General features: G+C 40.9%; 1 protein-coding gene across 1 annotated transcript in view; it reads left to right on the top strand.

Annotated features, from left to right (window-relative positions):
- SDC2 (syndecan 2) overlaps window positions 1–27,825 on the top strand; it is a 108,621-nt gene that overhangs the window by 69,099 nt on the left and 11,697 nt on the right. The window contains exon 2 of the mRNA XM_037503761.2: window positions 23,803–23,914. Within this exon, the coding sequence (XP_037359658.1) occupies window positions 23,803–23,914 (112 nt within the window). The remainder of the gene's footprint in view (window positions 1–23,802; window positions 23,915–27,825) is intronic.

Raw genomic sequence — 27,825 nt, 5'->3', positions numbered from 1 at the left:
TTTGGCGTTTGATTATTTCACCAGAACATGCCCAATCTGCTAGCAAAAAAACACACTTCATAGTTTTCTATTTATTTGTTCCTTGGTGGGTACCTCAGAGGACAGTCTGGTCCTGTTGGCTTGCAGAACACAATACCTGATGACAAATCTGTGTTGAGATGGAAGAAAACCTAGCGGACCACAAACTAAAACTGTCACAAATAATAAAAAATCCTGAAGGCAGTACTTTGAACATTTCCTATTTCATAAACCTTCATCTTTGTCAGCTTGGTGACTTCTGGAACCCAGAGGGAGAGATAATAGTATCATTAGCACCTTTGGATCTTGACTCGCTCAAGTGACCAGGGGCATTTACTATTATTGCACAGGTAGACTTCCTTCTGGAAAGGTCTTGGCTCAGGACAAGTAAATTGAAGGGTTGGCTTTCTTGGTAGGGTAGGGTTGTTAGAAAGGGAAGCTGGGGTTTGTTTATCCTTATATTAAAGGCCATCATCAGTGCTGTCTCGGGTCATCTCATGTATGCCTTCTGTTTTCAGAATCTACCTTGGTGGCCTCATTGTGTGTTATTACTACCTTCACGGAGCAGGAGCCTGAGACAATGAGAGGCAACCCCATAGGACGTGCTGTGAAACAAATATTTTTCTTAATAGTCTTTGACTTTAGAGCCCTGGTGGAAAATGTTTGCTCATATTAAAGGGAAAGGTGGTTAATACCTAAAATCTTTCATTTTGTGAAAACATTTTCTGGGCTTTGAAACATCCTTGGCCACTGCTGAGACCAGTGAGTTCTGCCAGCGATAATGATTATAGTCTGGTGCTACTGCCTTGGTGGGGGTGTTCATGTCATATTTGAACTCCCCAAAGAGACTGTTCTAGTGGCTCTCAGCTTCTTGGGTGGTGAGAGGCACAGGGACTTCAGCTTCTCCAGGCTGTTTGGATTTCACAAGTTGACTCAACTGCTCTGGGATGACCGATATTTCCTGGTAGCTAGGTGCTAAGCAAGTTAATTTTCAAAAAATAAAAGGTTGTTCTATCCATGTTGTGTAATTATTGGTATCTGAGCCACCAATCAGAAATCCATGCCCAGAAACCATCCACAATTTTTAGTAGGTTTCTCAGCTCTACATATGCTGTTTCCATCTCTGGAGAGGGCGGTGGGGGTAACTGTTGTGTCATCTGTTCTGATTGTCAAGTCATTAACTACATTAACTCAACACTTTTTAACTTCAGGAGGAATTCCTTACTTTTGGTAGGTTTTATGAAGTTGGAGTCAGGCTTACTTGCACATCCTTCTTCATTTACAGTTGGCCCTTAAACAACTGATGGGTTAGGGTGATGGCTCTTCTTACAGTTGAAGAGCTAACTTCTGGCTCTCCCCAAACTTAACTTCTAATAGCCTGCCGTTGACTGCAACCCTCAACAATAAGTAAGCTATTGATGAATACGTAACTTTGTATGTCATCTGTATTTTATAGTGTGTTCGTACAGTAGAGTAAGCCAGAAAAAAGAAAATGTTTAGAAAGTCACAAGTGAGGGCCTCCCCGTTGGCGCAGGGGTTGAGCGCTGGGCTGCGAAGCTGCCCACAGCCTCTTCAGCGCCGGTTCGATCCCCAGCCACTGGGTGAGGATCCCACATGGCGCGCAGACCTCTCCTGCCACCCGCTGCTCCCCTCAGCAGTGTACTTCGTCAGTCTGCTGTTCTGTTCTCCGCTCTGGCTCTGGTGAATTCTCTCGCCCTCCTGCGCTTCTGACTGTACCCAGTGCTTATATAAATAAATAAATAAATAAATAAATCTTTAAAAAAGTCACAAGTGAATTGTCATAAAGGTCTTTGTTTTTAAGTCTTCATATTGAGAAGGCTGAGGAGAGGGAGGGAAAGGAACGGTGGAGAAAATCCACATATAACTGAATCCTTGCAGTTCAAACCTGTGTTGTCCGAAGACCAACTGTATTTTCATTTTATCTGTTTTGTTCCTTCCAGGGTTAACCAAGTTATTGTGACCACCTGGGTTAGTTATGACCGACTATAAAAAAGCTCTGTGCCAGCCTTGAGGTGACTTGAGTTTGAGAAACAATTTTTTTTTTAAGAACATGACCTGTTGAAAAAGGCAAATGCTGCTACACAAATATAAATAATTGTTTATATTGGGTTTTTAGCTCCCAGTTTACATTAACTGTTTCGCACATTGTTTCCCTTAGTCTTCATGTGCTACCTGAGAGATTGGTATTTTTTTACAGATAAAGAGATTCAACCTCAGAGTTTCAGTCTAGGTGAATTGTACAGGTTGGAATCTCTCACCACGCCTGCCAACTACCTCAATGCATAATTTTCTGGCAAGTGGTCAAAAGGGCTACAAGAATCCAGTCATTCATCATAAGGGGGGAGGATGCTCATCTATCAAATATTACCTCTGTGTCTCGCTTTAGTAACTCCTCTTGCCATGTCCTGCTGTTCATTCTTCAAACTCATCCGTCCTGTCTCCAACACAGCTCATTGTCTGCACCCCAAGCCTGCTTCCTGAGTAAATGAAGAACTCTGCCCTCATCCAGGACCCAAATCAGAAACACTGGTGTTATTCTTAGACTTACTGTGTGGGTGGTAGTGGGCCATTCATGTGATCACTAGGACTCAAGTTCCACAGCCATAAAATCGGGATAATACCTGCATTGTTAGGCGTTGGGAGTATGTTGGGGTTTCATTCATGTAAAATGCTAACAGTTCCCAGCACACAAATGTTCTGTAAGAAAAGCAGCTACTATTTTCATATAAAAGAAAAGTCAACACAACTTTTTATTGGCTCCATGCTCTCAGTTCTAATCCCTCTGCCTTAGACTTCTTATGTAATTATACAAGATTTTGGTTTTTTTTAAAAAAGATTTATTTATTTATGTATACAAGAGCTGGGGTACAGGGCAGAGGTGTGGGGGGTGAGAGGATTCACCAAATTCAGAGTGGGGAACAGAATAGGCATACTGACTGAAATACACTGCTGAGCGGCGCAGTGGGTGTGACAGGAGAGGTCTGCTGCACCACGTGGGTCAGCTCCCTGGTGGGGGATCGAACTCATGCTGCAGTGGCTGCTGTCAGCTTCACAGTGCTGCAACTTAACCACTTGTGGCACCAGGGAGGCTCCTATACCAGATTTTGACTCATCATTTTTATTCCAGCCCAGTTCCTTTGGTCCATTATATACACTGCAATCAACCCAGTAGTTCCAAAAACACACATTTGAACTTCTCCTGAAAACCCCTCATTTGCTTACCCCGATTTCCCTCCAGTGGTCCTTCTGGATCTGACCCTTTCATAGTCTCATCTCACATTGCTATTTCTGTTCCTGGTCACACACTGTACCCTGAGCAGAAACCTAGGACTCACTCACCTGAATTTCCCCCTTGACCCCCTGATAAATGCTAGTGTTCCCTGTGTCTTAATTTCCCCTATCCTTCCCTTGCCCTGCTCATCTTCTCCTCTAAGCCTAGAACTGTGGTCTTAGCCCCTTGTATGGCACCCCACACCTAGTAGGGCATCCTATACCTAGTAGATGCTTCATAAGTACACACATTAATTCTTGATTTAGGTGGATACACAGTGGCCAGCATCTTTTACCTGGGGGGCTCTCAAGTCTATAACTCCTCTGGGGGGTGGCAAGGCTGGACCCAATAGGATCTTAGGTCCCTGGATTGGTAGCTGAGTGACCAGAAGACTCTCTATACCTGGGAACGTGGGGTGAAAAGAAATAAGATCATTGTCACTACAAGTCCTACATGATTTATCTGAGTTGGATTGTGGATCACAGCAGCTGCTCCATCAGGAGGTTATCTTGAGCTGCTATTTAGCTAGCTATTCAGAATTTAAACCATAATTGCCCCTAAGCATTCCCTGCACAAGCAACAGTCCTTCCCACCAAGCAACAACCAACACAGTGGTTATCTGTGGTTACCAGATGCAAAATCTGCATTAGCTGTAAATCAGTAAAGCCAGGCCTGCTGTTCACACACACAGGTTGCAGATTTCCTGTAGAGATAGGGATCACACCTGTCCACAGTCATCTGACAGCCTTCCACTGAAGATTTTGTGGCCCAGTCTAATCTTACTGTTCTGTGAGAGACATTTAACACCATCCATATTTGTGATGCTTTTCATTTCTTTGAAAAACTCAAGAACTTTGGAAAAATTATCACATTTCATGTATGTTCTAAGTAACTAGAAATCCAAACCTTTCTCCTACTTGAGCATATGGGTATTTAACTTCCTCCCATGAAGTGCAAGTCCTGCTAAATATACTTGAATGTTAACATCTCCTTGACTTTAGTACTCAGCTGTACAGCTGCGCCTGCAGGAGCACCACATGACCTACCTGCTGTGTGTCATGTAAATACACACAAATGCAAACCCATGTAAAGTGACCAGGGAAAGGGTTGTTTACTAAGACTCAGGTTATGTTGTTTGTTTGTTTGTTTTAGTCAACTTTTCAGTGAAATACAATGCAGAGAAGTAACACCAGTCACAAGTGTACAGCTTTATTGCCCTTTTAATAGATTTAATATATGATATGTTAATATAGGGACTGATGCAGCCAGTTTGGAGAAAATCTGAATTTACCTTAAAAAACTAAAAGTGGAAATAGCATACCACCCAGCAATCCCACTCTCGGGCATTGACCCAAAGAAATCAAAGCCATCAACTCAAAAAATTACGTGCTCTACAGTATTTTTGCAGCATTATTTACAATAGCTAGGACACGGAAACAACGTAAGTGTCCACTTAGGCGAGAGGATTGGATCACGACAATGGGGTATACCCACAGAAGGGAACACTATTTCAACCATAAGGAAAGATGAAATGTTGGCCATTTATAGCAAAATGGAAGGAATTTGAGGGAATTAGTAAAACAAGTCAAGAATGACAAAGACAAATATTGGATGTTTACGCAGCAGATTTGACTTAGCACAGTACTTACAAAAACTAGTGGACACTGGGGGCCTCCCCAGTGGCTCAGCGGTTGAGCGCTGGGTTGCGAAGCTGCCCGCGGCCTCTGCGGCGCCGGTTCGATTCCCGGCTGCTCCCCGGCCACCAGAGGAGGGTCCCACATGGCGTGCAGACCTCTCCTGCCGCCCGCTGCTCCCCTCAGCAGTGTACTTCGGTCCTTCTGCCTGCTCTGCTCCCCGCTCTGGCTCTGGTGAATTCTCTCACCTTCCCGCGCTTCTGACTGTACCCAGTGCTTGCATAAATAAATAAATAAATAAACAAATAAATAAATAATACATGCCTCTTTTTTAAAAAAAAAAAAAAAAAAAAAAAAAAACAAAAACTAGTGGACACTAATAAAGGAAGTTTGGCTTCTGAGGTTAACAGAAAGGAGAGTGGAAGAAAGGGTCAAGTTTTGTAAGGGATGATGGTGGGAGAATAAAAATCATTGAAAAAAATCAACTTATTGGGATTTGGCACTACCACCAAATATTGGTCTTATTTAATTAAATTAAGGGCTTGGTGTGGTTGGTGATAGGAGTGAAATTCTGAATTTTGTTCTCTTGACATAGCTATTTAATAGCCATTCCTCTTACATACAAGGAGGCAAAGTTTTGTTTTCCTGGTGATAATGTCTGAGGCATTCACAGCTCATAATTTCTGCTGCCGATTCCATTTTTTTTAGCCTTTTGAATACATACATAAATTCCATTAAAGCTGCACACATATAAAAATGATCTTCTCCTGTCTCTCTGGCCGAGGAGAAAGATGCCAAAGAGTTTAGCTGCATGTGGTCTAATAAAGAAGTTCCTTTCTTGGTTCGATTTGTTTTCTCTGCTTACTTATCCCTGTGTCTACCTTTTTCTGCCTTCAAAGGAGAAACCTGCTCACTTTAGGGCTCTAAGTTGTATCTAAAGTTCACAGCCTCTGGGCCTCCCTGGTGGTGCAAGGGGTTAAGTCACAGCACTATGAAGCTGTCTGCAGCCACTGCAGTATGAGTTCGATCCCCAGCCGGACAGGGAGCTATCCACATGGCACAGCAGACCCCTTCTGACTTGCCTGCTACTGCCCTCAGCAGTGTATTCAGTCAGTCTGCCTGTTCTGTTCCCCACTCTGTCTCTGGTGAATCCTCTCACTCCCCACACCTCTGGCCTGTACCCCAGGACTTGCAAGCATAAATAAATAAATCTTTAAAAAAAAAATAGAGTTCACAACCTCTCTTCTCTGAGAACACCATCTGATCATCTTCCCCTGCCCTATGCAGACTTGTGGACTCAATGACTATAAGCCAGTTAAACACAGGATGGTATATATTTTTTTAACTGGTAGCCTAATCCTCTTTTCTTTTTCCCATCTATGAGAAAAGTAGATTTAAATTCACCATCCAGGACCACCGCAAGTGTGAAGATATGTGAAATCTAAATATGTTTAGATGATAGCTAGGCATTTATTGTTTTATTTTCCCCACCACCACCAGCTCTTATACCCCTTGACCATTTCTGCCTGCCCCCCATACCTCACTTTCTTTATTAGTATCCGCCAGTTTGTATAAGTATTATGTTTTGTCATATTGTTGAAAAAATACACATCCAATATTTGTCTTTGCATTTCTGACTGACTTTACTACACATAATTCTCTCAAACTTCTTCCATGTGGCCATAAATGACAATAGTTCATCTTTGCTTATGGCTGAAATAGTATTCTATTGTGTGGCTGTAACACACTCACATCATCTTGATCCAGTCCTCTCTCCCAAGTGGGCACTTAAGTTGTTTCCATATCCTAGCTATTGGAAATAATGCTGCAAAAAAACCACTGAAGAACATGTAATTTTTTGAGTTGATGGTTTCAAGTTCTTTTTGGATGGATGCTGGGAGTGGAATTGCTGGGTCAAAGGTATTGTATTTCCACTTTTACTTTTTAAGGTAAATTCAGATTTTTTCTAAAATAGCTGCACCAGTTTATATTGCTACCAACAGTGTGATTGGGCTCCTTTTTCTTAGCATCCTTACCAGCACTTCTTGTTGGGCATCTTTTTAATAAGTCAAGGATAATTCCAGTGTAGTTTAACTCAATCATCCGCCTAGCATGAAAAGGTTGCTTTTTTTTTTTTTTTTTTTTGTCTTTTCCATTACCAACAAACTGTTTGCCTAATCCACCTTGGTTTCACTGAAAATTCAGCTGGAGTTCCCGCTCTCCCTCCCCAACTTCTTAATTATGTTAGTTCTTAAACAGAAGAGTTGGAAGAGTAGGACAATCTCTTTCACCTAAATTCAATTATTGGTAGCATTTTACCATATTTACTGTATTCTATCCCATAGAGAGATTTTTCATCGTTGTTCTGTTGATTTATCCTGAATTCTTAGGTGCTCATCCCCTAGGAGTTAGGACAATATCTTATCAAAGAAAGTCAACAATGATTACATCTTGCTTTCTAGTAGCCAGTCCATAGTCACATTTCCCCAGTTGTCCCAATATTGCCTTTTAATTGTTTTCTTTTAGACCAGAGCACACTACAGTCTTTACCCTCTGCAATTTATGAATCCATCAGAAAAAAATCCCAGCAATTGTGATCGCTACTTACAGGAACAATGGTGCAACTTGTTACTTAATACATGAAGACAAATGAGCCATTTTCCCAGAAGCCTGTATTTGCCTATCTGCTGCCGGCAGTTTCCTTCCTTGCTTGACGCAGCAGTGTGGGCAAGAATGAATGAGAACTCATAAGACCTATCACCACCGTGAATGGGCCACTTAATAACTTTTAGAAATCCGGCAATGTCTTATTTATTTGGTGAAGCTAATTGAGTCTGATGCCATGGGAGTGAGGCAGCCAAGTGCACACTCTGTTAGCTACTAGGAGCCATCTCTTGTGCGCTGACTTGCCAAAAACCTGTTGTCACTCTAGCAGGGAGCATAGCTCAGGGCAGAATATTTGGGCAGGTCTCAGGAGTTCTCCAGGATTTTGGACTTCATGATAATTAATAGACAATGTTATTTCCTTTTTTTGTACACTTTAAGATTTACAGAATAATTAGACACTTAGTACCTAGAGTTTCATATACTCTCTTTCCCTTGTTATTATGATATTTGTTATTGTCTTACAGATTTTAGTGTTGTATATGTTTATTATTATATCTATTGCACTGAATTAACCAGTACTGGCATATTATTATTGGCTGTAATCCATAATTCAGGTTCATACTCCTGCAATTCTATAGATTCTGACAAATACGTAATGCCATGTAACTACCTTATCTGTGTTTCATACAGGACTGTTTCACTGTTCTAAAACTCTCCTGTACTTCACCTATTTATTCCTCTCACCTTCCCTCCAACCCCTGATCTTTTAGCTGTCTCCATAGTTTTTCCTTTTCCAGAAAGCCATAGAGTTGAATTCATACAATATGTAGCCTTTTCATATTGCATTCTTTGGCTTGGTAATACTCATTTAAGATTTCACTGTGTCTTTTGGTGACTTGATAGCTCATTTCATTTTATCACTAAACAACATTGCCTTGTGGCTGTATCAGATTTTGTTTATCCATTTACAAGCTTTGCTATTTTATTTTTAAGCAAATGATAGCATATTTCAGCACATAGTAGATGTTTGATAAAATAGACCGAATTCTTAGTTTTTGTGGTAGGAGGATAGCACTGAGGAAGAGTCATGATGAGAAAGGCAATTAGGTTTTTATGCACTGATTTCTGCCAATGTGCATTTAAGATCAGAGCTTTTAACCCTGCAGTGGCTTAGCCCACGTTTCCAAAAGCAGGTTAAATCCCCTTGAGAACTGAACTATCCAATACAGTAGTCACTCCAAATGGCTAGTTTAATTAATTCATTAAAATGAAAATACAATTTAAAAAATCAGAGCCTCTGTTGCACTTGCTGTGGTAGTACTCAGTGACCATATGTGTCTAGTGGCTACCATTTTGGACAAGATACATACAGAACATTTCCATTGTCACAGAAAATTTCATCAGATAGCCCTGATCTAGAACATTCCAATGGAAAGATTGAGCTGAAATTAGTTAACCAGATTTACTCTGGTTTTCTCTTTAATGCTTAGCTGTTTTGTGCTGCAACAGTTTTACAATGGAAGAGACTAATCCCAGAGATTTGTTTGCTGGAGAAAGGTTGCTTAAAATAACTTACTGGGGATAAAAAGGCTGCCCCAGCCAGTGAAGCTGTGAAATCCTCCTTGTGTGACAGCCCCAGGAGGTACGCCTTGACAAAGGTTGAGGCCCTTGATCAGCAAGTGTTAAGGAGTTTTACAGAATTCTCAAATCTTGCTTATTTAGGTTGGTGAAAAAGTAGAGGTCTTCTCTAATTTGAGGGGTTGGGGCTGGGTGTGGAGAGGGAGTTTAAACTTCTCAACTAATAAATTTGCAAATTGTATATACTTATTCGGTCAGTAAACTCCTGTGGTCTTTGGATGTCAGGATTGGGAAACCTGAATGAATATCAGATATTTGCCACAGAAATTGTAGCTCACTCCCTTGAAATGAAAATAACTCTCATTTGGGAGCCAAGCAAATGGTAGTTAAGTTTTCTGGTGGATTTGGTCAGCTCTAATTTCCTTCACATGGTGAGTGCCATGCTGACAAAGTATTATGGGCTGTCAGTCTACTTAGATTTCTACTTTTAGACTACTACTGTTTTCATTTTATAAGTGTGGCATTTTAATGAAGTCTTCAGGGCTTTTTTCTTCTCAACAGAAGCACAGATAACAGGCATTACAATAAATTGTGCTTTTGCTAAATGTCTAATCAGAAAATTGATGCTGGTGCAGATTTTTAAAATAATTTTTAAATAAACATGCCATATTGCTTTAAATGTTGATTTCTTGTCTTGAAATGCCGGAGTTTCTAAAAGACCTCATGTGGACAGGCAAATTTGACAGAATTATATATCTCCCATAATTTCTGTGAAAAGACTTAAAATATTCTGGTATTTGGGAATTCAGTCAGAAGGATGGGACCACTTCCAATCATAATTGTCTGTAAGCCCAAGCTTAGAACTGATAGTTTTCTCAAAGAATAGGCACAGAGAAAATAGTTTATTATCTTGCAAATGAAGAATTGGAAATGCCAGCTCTCAAATGAAGACAGATTTCCCTTTAATCTTTAAGCTAGTGTCACCTGCTAAACAGCTCTTACAGGAGCTGCTGAGGTTTAATCAGTATTTAATAATTATTGAATTTGTCCAACTGATTTTCTTTAAAAAAAAAAAAAAAAAAAAACTTGTCCCTTAAATTGAAATGCAGGATTATGGTTGGATTTCTTCTCTCTGCTATGGTTTTAATTTAATTTTTAAAAATACATTTTAAGTTAGATACTGTTTCATGTTAGCAAAGTCTAGAGAAATTGATTATGGTTTCTTAGCATGGGATTGTTTTCTTAAAAGGCGTGAAAGGGAAGAGAATCAATATTAGGGCTTTCCAAGTAGCAGCTTTTTTACAGAGCCCCCCAGCACGATTGATTACAGCTGCTTTTGTAAAGGATTTAAAAAGAACAATCTGTATTAAAAACATCATTCTTTGGTATGAGCTTGAACAGTTCCAAATGGGTTTCCATGGGGGCTGCGCAGCAATGTGACCACTTGAAGGGATTGTGGTCCTCACCGGTGGGCCAGGGCAGCGAGGCAGGGGAAAGGCTGTTAGGTGGGGAGTTGTTGGCATGCATGCCAAAGAGGTTGCCCTGGCAGCTGCAATCATTCAGTCACATTCGTCAGCCTCCAAAAGAAGGAGGAGTGAGAAGCAAGTAATTTTTTTACAAGCGGTGCGTAAGGTTAAACAGCAGCGAGAGTTGGAAGTATGTCTTTGTTCCTGGACGCTGGCCAAAGGCAGGTAGGTATGTCCAGCTAAAGTTAGGAATAATCAACAAATCACTCCCCAGCTTTCATTGGCCAAGGCTTGTGAGGAGTGGCCCGGTCTTCACTGGGCATTGCTGTGACCGAGTTAGTCTAACAACTGCAAACCGATCTTGCACCAATTAAATAAGAAACTTACACTAGGGGCAGAGCCGCTGTCTGGAGGTGGGGTTCCTGGAGCAGTTAAGTACCCACCAAGGAACAAATAAATAGAAAACTATGAAGGGTGTTTTTTGCTAGCAGATTGGGCATGTTCTGGTGAAATAATCAAACCCCAAAACTACAGACACAATATTATGCTCCATCAGATGAAACAACCATTTTGCAGGTCAGAAAAATCAGCAATTTTGTATGGTTTGGTCTATATAGAATTTGAGGATTTTATTACTTTGTTTCTGTTCTCCAGTTCAGTAGAAATATCCAATCTCCAAAGGTGTGTTACAGGATCCAAATGAGAGACCCTTTCTGTGGGCTTCCAGGATTTTTAGTTCTCAGAATCTGTGCTCTCTAAAAAATGAAGATATAACAGGGAGTCTCGGTGGTTTTATTCCCAAAAAGAGGGCTTTTAAATCGACCTTGTTCTTGATTGCTTTACAAAAAGCATTTATAGGAATGGGGAAGTCCATTAATTTAGAAAGAATTAAAGATCCTGGGGAATGTGAGGATTTTTGGAAAACAGTATTAGGTTTAGCATCCTCAGTTTTTAGTTAGTACTCAGGGGTGCTAAATTGCCACAGAGGCCTTTGGTTTGGCTTAGCTTCAGCAAGCTAGTGGAATCAGCTAGCTAGTAAGCTGCTTTTATTACTGCATTCCCTTGAAGAAAAAACAGTTCTTTGGGATGGTCTGGTATCTTTTTGACTCATGACTGTTTGCTTTTCTTCATCTCCATGTTTTTAGAAAACTGAGTGCTATGTCTTTTATGCAGTGATGCCTCTGGATGGATGTTTGTGTGGAGACTTACAGATCCCCAGTGAATCAGTCTCACATGGAACAAAACCTAACAATGATAGGCTCCTTTCCAATTAAACCTCGAAATCACTCAATATTATTTTTTTAATTGAGTATGGAATTTTACCATCTTGCAAGTTCTCTCTTCTTGCTCACACTCCACACCCTCACGTCATAAGAATCAGAGCAGAGCTGGCCCTTTAAGCAACAACCTTTCGTTCAATTATAACATTTCATTTCATTATAACATGATGAGAAAAGAAATCCCAGGCTGCGTTGGACAAAAAGACATAAATTGAGGACATGCTTTCATTATATATCACCTCACTTAAAGTCACGGCTTCCAGAAACCTGTCACTAACAGAAAGTGAGGATTTGGTGTATATAGTTCTACTAACAGAATGTCAGACTGTTCTTCATCTATAAACTCTGATGGAGGCAGATCAGGAGGACAGAGGCAGAGCTGGGGAGGATTAGATTACCTTTTGAATTTTTTAAATCTTTGGCCACATGTCATTTTGTACATCCAATGTTTATCTTTGTTGGAAAAAATATTGTTATCCACAGGTCTCCTCTCTTCATCATTTGGAAAGACTGTAAATGTTATCTTCAGACAAATTACTCACACACAGCACTTGAGCACACCAACAGGAGCATGTTCTAATGTGTTTGCTTAGAGATGGCACAGGCCATGAAAATAAACACACTTCATATTATACCCTCCCTTTGGGATGGGAGTTCATGGTCCTGCCTCCAGTACAGGCAGGGGTGGGAGGCACAAGGGGGAGCCTCCATTTCTTGGAGAATTTCATGTAGTGGCTGTGATGCATTTCATAATAGACTAATACCTAATAATAGACTAATACCTAATACTAATACCTCTAAATCTTTCCTGGTTCTCTATCAAGGAAATCATTTCTTTAAAAGCTGCTTAGCCCTCGTTGCTTATTTTATCTGGGTAAAAGGTTTAGTCAAGAACAGTTTTGTCATATATGTTCATTAGATGTAGCACTTTCCTAAAGTGTGAGCCTTTTAATAATGCTTGTCTCTTACACACCCATCTACCTTCATCATGCTTTCTTTAGATTCTTCATGTATATATATATATACTTGTCTGTGTTTGGAACCATTAACTGTTAAATAATTATTAAATTTGTTGACATAGTTCATTTGTACTATTGATGTTTGGAACTTGGCCCCTGGCCTCGTGACCAGAACTCCTTGGTCATATAAATGTAGATATAGGTATAGATATGTATGTATATGTAGCTATAATATCAGTTAGGAAAGAAATCCTTCACAAGCCCACCAACTCTCACCAGTTAATTCTCTTCATGTTTTATTCCCCTTTTCATTAGGTAAGTACTGACACTTAATGATACATTAAATGATATGAAACATTTAATAGAGTTGAAATATTAGAAAATATCAAATTTTAAATTTAGTGTGTCATCTAAACATTTTCCTTATTCTATGGCATATGATTTTTAATGGCTATATAGAGAAAGCTAATGTATCATGCATCATTTATATTGTTACCCCTCGAGGGCTGGCATTTAGGTTGTCTCAGTGACAATGCGTTAGTAAACACCCCAACTTTTCTCTTTACAGTATTTCCTTAGGATAATTTCTGAGTGCAGATATACTGGTCAGACAGCATAAATATTTCCTATGTACTTAAAACACATTACCAGTGTGTTTTCTGAAGGTCTAGTGTCAATTTCAGTTACCTGGCATCTTTTTTTTTTTTTTTATTTTTTTTTAAAGATTTATTTATTTATTTATACATACAAGCACTGGGAACAGTCAGAAGCGCGGGAGGGTGAGACAATTCACCAGAGCCAGAGCGAGGAGCAGAGCAGGCAGAAAGACCGAAGTACACTGCTGAGGGGAGCAGCGGGCGGCAGGAGAGGTCTGCGCGCCATGTGGGACCCTCTTCCGGTGTCCGGGGAGCAGCCGGGGATTGAACCGGCGCTTCTCATTACAGGCCAGTTTTAAAGTGTCCCATATTCCTGTTAACAGTCAAGCTAAGTGCTGTCTGAGTCCTGGCTGAGCCCTCTGAAATGCAAGCTCAGGGGGGATTTCCAGCCTTGGACAAGGACTCTGCAGACAACAGGCCCTCTGCATCTTCCATGGGGTGTGGTCTGCCCTCTGGACTAAGCTTCCCCCCATTCTCCCAGCCCAGAGGCTTTGCTGTGGCATGCTGTCAGCCCCTGTATAGGGTGGAGAATCTCTGTGGTTGTGCCTGGAGCCCAAAATTGTAGCAGTCAAAAAACCCTTAGAATGAATTATTAAATCTAAACCAGAGCCTGTTGGCTTCCTGTGCTTGACTTGGAATCTGTTCCATTATGGTAGTTTTTACAAAACACTTCTGAATAAGAAATAAATTCCAAATCCCGTTTTTTCCCCCTCTCCTGCCAAACTCCACCAGGAAACAGAATCTCGTTATTTCAGTTAGAATTTATTAATCTTGACCCGCTCGAGCACATGGGACTTTTCAGGTTAGGCTCACACAGTTTCTATTTTTACTCTAGTCTAAACTGTGGTCATACGGATAGCAAAATAAATACTGGAATATTCTAGTTTGGGAGGGGGAAAGGCAGCATTGCTTATAATAACATGACTACAAACCCCTTGCTTCCCTCTGTTTGATATTCCAAAAAAGGAAGAAAGGCCAACTTGGAGCACACCTCTAAGTAATGAACATTTCCCCGTGCGTCATACATATTCAGCGGGACCCCACTCAGAGTCTCAGAGTCACTTTCATATACATTGCTTCGGAGAGCCCTGTTTTTGTTGCTAACAAATTTAATTCAAGACAAAGGTTGCTTCCCTTCGCTCTAGATTAGAAATCCTAAACCTTTTGTGCAAACAGAAGTAAGAGTTTTTGGGGTGTTCTGCTTCCCCACCACACGCTCAGTTGACTTTTCCCTTGTTGCTAAGGAGGAAAACTGTTTTTCCTTTAGTATTAGCAATAAACCAGTTTCAAGAACAGAATTTTTTTGAAGCATGTTGAGGAAAATTTATAATTCTCATGTTTCAAAAATCAAAAGATACAATGGACAGGAAGTGGAAATTCTCTCCAGGTGAAATACTTAGTTTTTACTTAGTTTTCTCTGTAAATTCTCCAGGTTACAGAGTATGAAGTATGTCAAGAATTTGGGTATAAGGTTTGGATTTCTTTCTCCTCTGTTTATTTAGCTCAGGGCTCTTCATGAAGTGGTGGCTTATAAAAACAAAGGGATTTGGCTCCCTGGAGTTTGGAGAGTAATGTGCCCATGATATGATTATTGGTAGGTGATTAATGAGCATGTGTGATCAGGGTTTGTTGTAATCAAGTTCTGAAAGTAAATGGGACTGAGGGACAGACATCCTGTTTCACGTAGCCTAATGTTTATGGGTGGGGAAGTAATGCACCATTCCGTTAAATAAGCACATCGACCTTTCTGGGCCATCATATCTGAGATGTGATTGTAAATTCACCCACCATACTCTGCATATAGAGCCAGGCACTGTTCTGTAGAATCAACAGGTAAACACTGTAGAAAGAAAAATATTTGTGAAGCACCAGCTCTACCAACATACATATCATCAGGTGCCTTTTCTGAAAATGATATTGATTCTATTGAATCATAAATACACATTTAGACAGGCCAAGTCATCCTTTAGCAAGATTTTGTTGTTTTTGTCAACATGCTGATTATTGTACAGAGCATTTTATTAAAGATTTTATTTCATCTTTGTTTGGCCAGGATCTATAAAGGCGTGGAACCACATTAAGTTTGTTTTTTAAAAAAGGAAAATTTCTACTGTTAAGGACACAAATACAGAATTATTTTGCAAATGCTTTTCAGCCTTTTGCATTTTTTCCAAAGATTAGTGTTGTGCCTAGTGCATCAGAGGCATTCTAAGGAGTTGGAAGTTTCTTCTTGGTTCACACTTACCTTTGTGGCCATCTCTTCATTGCCCTTTTAAAAGAGACTAGATAAGAGAACATTGATGTAGTTTTCCCAAATGTTTGGTAACCAGGTAACTTCCTGAAGATGCTGGATTATGTCCACTCATCAAATGGCCTTACAACCTTTTTAGTATGTGTTAAGTCCTTTATCATAAGCTGCCTCTCAGAGCTCCATTGTAGTCCTGGTAGGGCTGCAGAAAATACCAGACCTGATCCTGATTCTTGAGCCTTTTCCAGGAAGGCACTAAGGGTTGAGAATAAGATTCCCACCCTGTATGAGAAATCCAACAGGGAAATCCAGTATTAGTGGTAAGTCCTTAATGAGTGGCTCAGACTTGAAGGAATGAAAAGAGATACTTAGGAATTCTGTCATCTGCCTTGGTATATTTCAAAAGGCTCATGATATCAGTCAGATTTTACCATCGTTGCCTATGATTTTACCTTCAATTAATTTTTTTTTATTTGGCAATTTTTTTTATGAGGCATCTTTTTGCCTCATATTGCACACCCAAATGTGATTCTATCTACCTTCAAAATACCGTGATTTTTCTTTTCAGGATTGGGTTTCTTTTTCTTTTTTCGAATTTATTTATATGTATTTTATATCATGGTTCATTTTTGTGCAATGTTTGCTATCTCCTCTCAGGTGTAGTCCCCATAAAATTCCCACCACCAAGTCACCCGTGCACCATCACCATAGTCCTTTGTGCTCTTCCCTCCCATCTTGATCCCTCTCCCTCCCCTGTAGAATGTCTCTGATTTATAATTGCCTGGTTTTTTTTTTTATTAATTATTATTGGTTTTTTTTCCCGATCCCTTAGTTGGTTACCCTATATTCCTCCTATAAGTGAAACCATCTGGTATTTTTCTTTTTCCTTCTGGCTTATTTCACTGAGCATAATCAAAACACAATAATTTAAATTCATTCCCCACTTTAGGTAAGGTATGCTGAAATGTTTCTTAAAGTAAAAGACTTTAGGGCCTCCCTGGTGGCGCAGCAGTTGAGCGCTGGGTTGTGAAGCTGCCAGCAGCTTCTGCAGCGCCGGTTCCATCTCTGACTGCTCCCCGGCCACTGGAGGAGGGTCCCTCATGGCGCGCAGACCTCTCCTGCCGCCTGCTGTTCCCCTCAGCAGTGTACTTTGGTCCTTCTGCCTGTTCTGCTCCCCACTGTGGCTCTGGTGAATTCTCTCACCCTCCCCCGCTTCTGACTGTACCCAGTGCTTGTATAAATCAATCAATCAATCTTTAAAAATAAACAAATAAATAAAAATAAAATAAATAAAGTAAAAGACCTTAGCTTTCCTTAATGAATTAAGGATTAATATAGATGTTTGAAGCAATTCTGAGCTAACGACCTTTCTTAAGAATATACGTGGAGCGTTTTAGAATTATCTTTCATGCGTGACTCACCTTTACCCTTGGCTTTTGTGTGTATTGTATACAGATTGGTAGACAGGACACAGGTGATAGTTCTTTTTAAATGCTTAAAATACAAATACAACAGTATTTGCTTATAAACCTATATAACCCAGTCATAACTCACATATTCCAGGACAACAGTACCTTTTCCCAACAATAAATACAGGGTTTTTGCCTTCTCTCTTCTTTGGTTCAGAAGGGACACCTAAGAGATAGGAAGGTATCACTAAAATGAGTGACGGGACCACTGACACACAGGCTCCAGGCAACCTCCATGGGATGGGTTGGGAGCTGGGGTAGGGGGACTTCCAGGACATCACTCAGGAAAGAAATTATGGAACTTGAACTCGAACCCAGTGCATTTTTTTCCCATCTGTGATGCTGAGAATACTAGTTCTGAAAGATGTTAAATAGATATTCTGGGAGCAGAATTTCCATAACCAAAGTTCAAAAGTGCTGAATCAAGCAGAGTTCAACCTAACTTTATTGGAGTTCTTCTTGGGCTTTTATTATGATTATGTGTGAATCACAAGCAAAGGGAGGAGAGGTAGGCACAGCATGACCAGAACTCGGTGAGCACAAGCTTTGAAATACAGACTTGGACACAAATCCTGCTCCCCACTTCTCTGTGTTTTCAGGCAAAGCTCAGTTCCTCAGTCTGCAGTAGAGGTTGTTGAGATGATTAAATGTGCAGTGCTTATAAAACACTTAGCACAAAATGCCTGGCACATAATAAACACTTAACAGTTAGTGACAGCTAATCCTTTTGAACCCCAGGTTGAAGGCTCTGATATCTTCATGTATTTTACAACACAACAGAAACCCCAGAATTAGGTGATGAGAGCTTTGGGCTCCAGTTTGCCCGCCAAACAGACTGGATGATATTAAGCTACTTTGCAACTGTGGTGTTCTCTTTCTTCACTTTTGAAATAAATAGGTGATGTTGATGCCTATCACATCTAGTCAAGCCCTAAGATGATACCTAAGCCAGAATTGGCAAGTTCATCTTAAGGGTAATTATATCATCTCTGCTCGACTGTGTGGGAGAAATTTTTAACTATTATTTCATTTACAATTTGTGTTAACTAGTCATCAAGTAGTTTATTAAGTCACCTCTGTAGAGTCAATATATGTTTGACTCTATATCAGGACAAGGGTGTGTCTTTATCCTAAAACTAAGGCATCATCTAGGTATGTGTTTTTATGATGTGATATGAAAGGTAATCTCAGGCCACACAAGGACTTTATTTTTATTTCTGAAGGCTGGGTGTAGGGGGCGGTTGGGAATATGTGTCCATAGATAGGTTTTCTACTTTCCGACTTTGTTATTAACCCAGGTTTAAGCCACACAGTGAATTTAATACCTAATGCTTTGAACTTTAATTATCCTGACCATTGTTTATAGGTTGCACTTCTTTAGGGCACTTAGAGGACATTTATCTTGTAGATAAGTTAGTGTGTTTTTCAGGGAAGACTTTGGATATCTAAATACAGATTACACAGCAACAGTTTGAAATATGGTATTTGTTCAATTTAGGTTTTACCAGCACAAGAAAAATCCAACAACTTCAGTTGCTATTTTACAAATTTTCTTTGCTAAGAGAGTGGACAGGCTTGTGATATTTCTTTCTAAAACCTAGACTGATGTAGTTGATGGTCTTTTACAAAATGGATCAACATTTTCTCTGTATGCTTTTATTGCAAACAGTAAGTTTGGGCAAAATCATTTTGTCAGATACTAATTTCCATCATCCTCAAGTATGTAAGCTTTAGATCACTATTGCCTTCCTCCATTTTCTAGCCTTAAAGGAGTTTGTTTACTCTGAAAGATTTGATAGAAAGGAAATTGGTATCACCAGGTCTGGTGGTAGAGTTGTCATAGAGCATGGGGGTTGGGTAGAGGAAGTGGCAGCAACTGGCACTGAAAATCCAGGTGAGCCATCGTGGTAAAAGAGCTTTCCATGTTCAGTTTTTATTTCATCCTTTAGGTCACAGGGAGACAGTAACAGGTTTTTAGCAGGGGAGTGATGTGGTCAAGTTGACACTTGAAAACGGTCCTTCTGTCAGGATGGATTCAAAGATGAAGACTTGACCAGTGCCAAGTAAGGAGGTCTTATTAGTAGTGCAGCCCCAATGTCCTGCTGCTACTGGAATTTGGGGCCAGAGAAGGAGGGAGGGGGTTAGGCAGCAAATATGTATTTTTGCTTTCCTTGTAGGCATTGTGGGGATGCAAAATCAAGTCAGGTGCATTGTGCTTTGGGAAGAACCACCCACTTAATGCTTCAGTTTCTGTAACTGAACATGGCATGAAAAGAGACCTCTCTATTTTTCTGAAATACCATTGGCTTATAACATTACATAAGTTAACATTATATAACATTATTTAGGTTTCAAAACAAACAAATCAACTAAACAAAACAAAAATAACCATTTGGACTATAAGGCCAATCGGTGGCTATTAAAGGGGGAGGAGATAGGGACATATTTTGGTACAAAGGAGACAATTACATGGTGAAGGATAGAATTAGACTTTCAGTGGTGAATTTAATGTCATGTATACACATGTTGATTTTTATGATGCACACCTGAAGCTTATATAATGTTATGTGATGTTAGCTCAATAAAAATGAGTTTAAAAAATCATATAGGTTTCAGGTGTACAGACATACATACCAACATCTGTATATACTACTTTGTGTTGGTCTCCAAAAATCTAGCGTCCATGTTCACCATACAGTTGACCCTTGTGCCTAACTTACCCCGCCCACCGCCCCCAACCTTCCCTTCTGGTGACCAGCATTTTGTTTTTTGTTTAGTTTAGCTTTGTTTTGTTCGTCATTTTTGTTTTTTTGTCTTCTACACATGAATGAAATCATATGGTGTTTGTCTTTCTCCTTCCGACTTACAGAATTTGTTTCTCTTGGTCTGCAGATTTTCCTTCTCTCGGTACCTGGTTGCCTTCCACAGCTTCCCTTTGCTCCCTTGTATTCACTTCTTGCATCAGCCAAGGGGGAAAAGGTCTGAAAGACCAGCTTTGTTTTTCTTCCAGCTTGTACTCTGAGCCCTGTTAGCCAAGAGCTTTGGCTCTGGCTCACAGAAATGGTCAGTCCCAAATTAAACAACCTCCTTGTGAAATCCTGCACCAGGCTGCAGTGTGCACTTCTGGCCTAGACCTTGTGCCTTTCCTCTTTTCCTCTTAGGTACCTTCTTCCGGGCAGCTCTGCCCACTGAGCAAGAGAATGTGAGTGTATGTCAGGGGCGGGAGGGAGGTGGAGAGCTTCTTCTGTTCAGCGGGCAGGCCAAGTTTGGCTAGGTGTACGAGCACTCATCTCGAGTCTCCATTTTCCTGACTTTCAAGAGACGTACATCTTGTCCAGAGGGAATGCTGGCGCCTAATTCATTTCCCTCTCCGGGCATGTTAACTGCAAAAATCCTTTCAGCATGGAGTGTGGAGTTTTTGCAAAAGGAATTTGTGTTTGGAAAGGCATCTTTGTTTAATAGAAAGACAAGAGTGGTATTCTTCGAGCATTATCTGCTATGGAATGAAAAGGGCCGTAATCATTATTCAATCAGATTCTGGCAGGTAATCCCCCCTGTGTGCCTGTTGCACCTGACATCAGAGCAGAGATGACTTTCAGTTGATGTCAAAACTATTTGCACCATACTAGAGGACAGAGAACAAATATTTTTAGATGCTCTCGTAGGGAATTAAACATCCCATCAGGCCCTGGGCCACTGTGGAGTCCTATACACCCCAAATGGCAGAGGGCAAGTCAGTTTCTCCAGAGTTGCCCTAACCTCCACCCCAAGTTCTTAGAGTAATTCAGGCCTGACAATTGCCTCAGAAGGCGCTGGCTGTCCTGGGAGCTTGCTTGTCAGGCTGCCTGTGTTAATTGTCAGGAGGCCAGAATTTTCTGGGAGATGTTTCTTGGCCCATCTGCCTATTAGTGTGACAGATGTGTCAGTCTGGACAACTGAGTCACCTAATGAATAGAAACTCAATTTACACATAGGGATTAAATATCTCAGTGTGACCCATGCCACATCAAATTTCTTTGACAGAGCCAAGTGGAAAATGAAAGGCATTCAATGTTTTTAAAAAGCAGACAGGTTTCTCATATGTAAAGGGAGTCTTGTACTATTTTTAAGACTCTAGATCACTTGAGTACATACACTACACGCTGGTTGGGAGGATTGTGATAGATGGTTGAAATTGAGGGACTTCAACTATAGAAATCCTGGAGGTCCTGTGACATGTGCTCACTCTGAAACCTGAGTCAAGGCCAATTTGTTTTAGGTAATCTTAATGGGCAAATATTTATTGAGTACTCACGTACTTGGAGAGGGCAGGGAGCAAGCACACAGGGGTCATTGAGGACCTGCCTTCAGCAAGATATTCTTGCTGAATGGTAAAGACACACAGAATGATTAAAAATAACAGTGAAGGCCTCCCCAGTAGCGCAGCGGTTGAGCGCTGGGTTGCGAAGCTGCCCGCAGCCTCTGCAGCGCCGGTTCGATCCCTGGCTGACGGCGATGGTCCCACATGGCACACAGACCTCTCCTGCCGCCCGCTGCTCCCCTTAGCGTTGTATTTCATTGTTCTACCTGTTCTGCTCCCTGCTCTGTCTCTGGTGAATTCTCTCACCCTCCCGCACTTCTGACTGTACCCAGTGCTTGTATAAATAAATAAATAAATAAAGCTTTAAAAAAAAATAATAACAGTGAGAATTTATAGCTTAGACTGTTCAAATGCTATGAAATCCAAAATAGTAGTTTATAATAAGGGGCATAGAAGGACCAGTGGAGTCAGAGCCTGTTTTCGAGTAGATGGTATTCGAGAGAGAGAATGAGAGGACCCTGATTTTAATACCAGCAAGATTTGTATTCAAGACTTGCAGAAAGCAAATTGCTTTAAGAGGGAGCTCAAACAGCTCAAGCAATATTTACTGAGTACCTCCTCTCAGCCAAGCACCATGATTACGGGGAGTTGGGGTGAATGAAAGATGGATGAGGTATAGTCTTTGCCCCTAAAGGGGCTATGAGTATGATAGAAGTCAGTTAAGTGGATGGTGGAGCTGTGGAACGCTCCTGATACGGTTCACAAACTTTGGGAATTATGGCCTAGAAGGGTAAGAACCCTGGAAACCGAATAATACAGCACGGCCTCAGATTGCAGAGTTAAGCTTTGACCATTCTTGCAGAAAAATTCCAGCACACTCTTGGCTCAGGGTGGTCATTCAATGCCTGCAAGCCTGCCCACTGGAAAACCAACTCCTGAGGTTTCAGTTCTGAAAATGTGCTAGTGTGTTAGCTCAAACAAAATGGGTTCCCATACTTTTCTTTCAGTTGGCACTGAAACCTGGTGGAGACTATGGGCTCAGGTTTAAAATACTTCAGCCTCTGTAGCCAGCAGCTGAAACTTGAGAGAATAAAGTGGTACTGTTATGGAAGGCTGCACCCGTCTGTCCTCCTAGGAAGGTTCCAGTCATACTGACTGATGAAACAAAAAGTTTTATTTTAAGAGGAACTCTAATGAAAGCCAATGGAGTGAGGGAAACATTTTTTATAATTCCTTTTCGGAACAAACATTCAATTTGATTTTTAAAAATAGGACGATAATGAGTATTGCCTGTTTTCAAACACAAATGTTGTTTAGAAGCTGACAGTCTGCTTTGTTTGTTTCTGGGCTTTTATGAGATACTGGTGGTAAAATATCAATTTACTAAAACCATTTAAAAAATTATACATCTACTCTGCCTCCAATTCCTGTGAGTTACTTTTTTTGGCAGGATTAGCTTGAATTTTAATACTAAAAGTCTATTGAACAGCTAAGAAGCTGTGGAACTGGTATACTTAGCAAATGATCCCTCTTCATATTAAGCGTGTGATTTGCTGTTACCCAGTGCCAGTAATATAAAAAGAATGTGCTCTTGTGGGTTTATCTGCATTTGTCATTAAGGCCCTGCTAAGCCAATGAGCCCTAGAAGCAGGCTTACAGTGGACTTTCACCCTTGGCAGATGAACCTCGCAGGCTCTGCGACACGCAGGGTGCCATGCTTGGCATCTGCGTGGATGTGGGCTATGGCTGAAGGCTCTGGGCTCTCTGTGTAACTGGGGAGCTCTTGACTGGAGCAATAAAGTTATTAGCTCATGCTAACATTTGGTGGACCTGGATGGATCCCTGGGTGATGATTTAGCCTAAGCACCATAATACTTTTGTATAGATCCCCAAGAAAATCTTAAGTGATTCCAGTGTTTTGTATCTTTTCCAGTAAGGGAGACTCACGGTGACTTTGTAATAAAGAGAATGCCTGAGATGGCTTATAACTAGCACTGGGACAATTGAAACTCAAAAAGGTTTAGTGGAATGTAACAAAATACCCTCATGGTAGGTGCTTGAGCCTCTGAGTTGTCTTCTTTCTACTGGATTAGGCTGCAGAGACTTCCCCTGGGGGGCATTCGTCCATGGTCAGCCTCTGCATTAAGTCAAGTTGTCGGGGTCTCCTGAGGAAGGGTTGGGCCAGAAATGTAGTTCAAAGGAATGGAGGAAAAAGAGGTAGTAAAAACCGGAACAGTGATAAATAAACATGTTCCCGATCACTCACTGTCTCAAATTCTTCTCTATCCTATGCAGAGAGCAGAGTTAACGTCTGATAAAGACATGTACCTTGACAACAGCTCCATTGAAGAAGCTTCGGGAGTGTATCCTATTGATGACGATGACTACGCTTCTGCATCAGGCTCAGGTAAGTCTGGCTACTCCCACGTTTGCATCCATTCTCCATGCTTGCTTTTGCAGGTGCACATGTGCACACCTCACATACACACATGTATGCTGTGCTGGAACTTCAAGGAAACTGGCAGAATGCACAGTGGTTAAAAGCATGCTCTTCAGAGTCTAAGTGTCTGGGTACAAATTCTAGCTCTCCACCATTTAAGCTATAAGCTTTGGGGAGCGTATTTAACTTGGCTGAGCCTCAGTTTCCTCATTTATAAAACAGGGATGATAGGAGTTCCTCCCACATGGGCTTGTTGTGAGGATTAAGGTGGTTGACATATCTGTAATTCTTAGAGTTTGGTGCTTGGCTGCAGTCAGTGTTCTGTCAACTGTAACTCTTAATTTATTTTTAAGGCTTTCAGAGTGATGTCATGGAAATCATGCTTAAAGGAATTCCTAAACATGCATTTTATAAAACCGCCAGCCATGTGGTAAAGATTGTAGGTGAGACCAAGAAGAGTTATACTTTCTTACTCATGGTGTCTTGCTCAAAATTTGGAGGGCAAATGTAGCAGCCAAGTAAAATGATGGTGTAGTGATAGCAGCTCTCGTGGTGTATCAGTTACCTGTTATCTCAGAAATGCTGCATAACAAACCTCCCAAGTCCCAGTGACTGAAAACAACAGTTATTTACTTAGCTTGTTATGCTGCAGTTTGGTAGTTTAGGCTGGGTCAGCAGGCTCCCTTGCACATCAGTGGTTAGCTGCAGATTGGGGTGCAGCTTTGCTGATGTTGGCAGAGTGCTGTCATTTCTCTAGGGCCACTGCACAGATGTGGCTCTGGGCCACACCACTTCTCTGATTTGCCAACCATTTGTTCCCAGGGAGGAGGCAGGGATCCCAGAAGAGCAAGAAGCATCCTGCAGAGTTTCTGGAAACCTAGGCTTAGAACTGGTAGGCTTAGAACTGGAAACCTAAACTTAGAACTGGTACCACTGCTACCAAATTTTACCAGCCAAAGCAAGCCATGTGGCCATCCCAGAGTCCCCATCTTCATGGAAGGAGCTGCAAAGCCACATTGTAGGGGATGTGACTAGGGGATGTAGAAGGAGGCAATAAAGTGTTTGGGCCATTTTTGCCATCTATTCTACCTGGTAAATGCTTCACATGCACTAGGATTGGTCCCAAGAAGCCGAGAAAGAGCAAGAGCCTATGTGTATACTTAACTAGTGGTCAAATTAGGAATTTGTGGTAAGCAGAATGCGAGGAAAGTCTTATCAAGATCTTCCTTGCTTAGAATGTTCATTGTAGGTTCCAGAGATGGTCAGAGTTCATGCTGAATGTAGATGTCTGACAATCAGATTGGTCTGGGCTCCAGAATGACCTAGAAAAATTAAATTATATCTTTGATGGCAATCTCACAATAAAAAAAGTCAGTGTTTTAAAAGCTAGAGAACAGCAAGTTGGAGAAAGACAAGAGACGTGGTGATTGACCTAGTAACAGTGAGCTTACAATGCCATCCTAATGTAAAAATAACCTTAGTTATTCTTGGGAGAGTGATATATATCACACACGCAGAATGAGTGTGAAAAGAGTTGTTCTCCATAGCCCACGACTCTATTAATATCTCTCACTCATGGCACCTCTTTTTTTTTTTTTACCACCTCAAAAGTGCTTTGTAACTGTCATCTTCAAAATGTCCCAGGATATAATAAATATGAATATTATTTTGGTTCCGCATTTCACAATTCTTAGACTCTAAGAGATGTTTGAGGTTTGTAGGGTTTTGTTATCCAAGTCATCTTGCTGATTTCTGCCAGAGTTGTTAAGTTGAATACAAAGAAAACAGGTCCAGAGTCCTGGCCCTCTGCTGCCGCATACCTCTGGGTATGCGGGTCCCAATTCAGGTGAAATGGGTTAGGGGTGGGCCATTTGAAATCCTGAACCCCCTAATGGTATAGATGGGAGCTAATGGTTAAATATGAGCCCAGATTGCTTTTGCCTTGGCTCTAGCCTGAGGCAGCCCATTGTTTCAAAGTGGAAGAGCATTGTTTTGGACTTTGGAAGCCCTCTTGTGCTGCACCAGGGATGTTGATTTTCAGCTTAAAGGCAGTAGAAGTTATAAGTAAACTGAATAAAGTGTTTACTGTGTGGTCCGTACCTTTCCTATCCTTATTACATTTCTATAAGGACAGATTCTGTTATTTCCATTTTTATGTGAGAAAACCTGGGACACAGAGAGATTAAGTAACTTGCCTCGATCACACTGTTAGAAAGTAATTGAGCTGGGCCAGGAACCAGGAAGTCGGACTTGAGAGTGGATTCTTTCTCAGGCCTTTGCTATACTGCCTCCTTGCATCATAAAAACCCACTCTAGATTTAAACCCTCGCTAATGCCCAGGCCCAGCTGCAAACTAGGAGCCCCCAGTTTTGGCCGTTGTTCTCTCTGTCCTCACTCTTCTCAGAATATCTTGTAGAAAAGCAAATGGACTGGAGGAGAATGGGTCAAGACCCAGAGAGTACTTCCCAGATGAGGAAATGGGGCATGCTTTATGTGTGGACTGAGGGATGAGTATTGTTGACATGAAAACTTCAACCGTTCACTTAAGTCTCTCATAGGTATTCATTGTGTGCCAGCTCCTGCCCTATCCTTGGAATACAGAAATGAGAAAGACCTGGTCACTGTCCTCAAAGAAATAAGAATTTGATGAGAGAAATGTAGAAACGACCAAAAAAAAAATTATAACACCATGTCATGGGTGATAGAACATAGGAAAGTACTGTGCAACAAAAATTTAAGAGATAAATAAAAAATATTGGTTAAAGTGGCAGATTGAACACACATACTTTCCAGTATCCAACTAAACCAACATTAAAGAAATTGGACATAAACTCACAAGGACAAAGCAGTGAGAAGACAAAAGCCGCTGTGTTTTGAAAGCTGGGAAGCAGATGGTCTAATAGTAACAGACCTGGCAGACATGAAAAATTGAGTTAGCTGGAAGTGGGGGAGTCAGGAGCACCCAGTGAAGATAGCAGAGTCCCTCCAGGGCCCGGGAATTGGTGTCACTAGGGGGAAGGTGAGAGTGGTACTAAATTCAGGGTGATTGGTTGAAAGTCTGTTTAAAAAGTAAGTAGATTCCTTGATGCCTTCCCATCATAATGCAGCAAAGAGACTCATGCCCCCAACCATGGAAGCAAACTGGAGGATTATTATTTGGTGATAAAATAGAGAGTCTTTGGGCTAGGGGTAAGGGAACCCTATGGAAGACAGAACGCATTCTTAGATTAAGAGTTCTTTAATGCTGAGTTATCCCCAGTTGTCTTCTCCCAGTCAGTTCCCAGAACACTGACAATCTGACCTTTGCCTTCTCTGGGAAACTGGACAAACTCAAAGGAAGCAACTCAAAGATCCTGGCATTGGAAGCTCTCCAGCCAAACACAAAGCATTTTCTTCTCTGATGGTACCCACATTTCACAAGCCTCCTATATGCCCAGAGCAGCTTATCAGCTTTTCAGCATTACCTTCTTACATGTCCCAAGGTTCCCTATTTATGGAAAAATTCAGAACATAGAACTAAAAACCACTCCCATCCCCAGTTTGGGAGAGGACAGAAACTCACAGGGATAAGAGAACTTACTGGAAAACTTATTAAATGTGGAGAGATAGGAAGGAAGGTGTTTTCTTCAATGCTGAAACAAGAAGAGGACACTATAAAAAAGGAACATTTTGAAAGTACAAAAGAGTCCTTAGAGATTAGAACTATCATGTCAGAGATGAAAAGCTAGAGAAGGTGAGAAGATACAGAGAGGATATTTATTGATTCATCAGATTAACCCTCAACTACATGGCAGAACAGGTACCAGATGCTAGGTGCTAGGAATACTTAAATAAATAAATTTGAACAATGCTTTCCCTGGTGGTAGAATAATTTTTAT

Source organism: Talpa occidentalis, unplaced genomic scaffold (assembly GCF_014898055.3).
Source record: "Talpa occidentalis isolate TD23 unplaced genomic scaffold, MPIMG_talOcc4v2.1, whole genome shotgun sequence".
NCBI lineage: Eukaryota > Metazoa > Chordata > Mammalia > Eulipotyphla > Talpidae > Talpa > Talpa occidentalis.
This window is presented reverse-complemented; position numbering and strand designations above follow the sequence as displayed.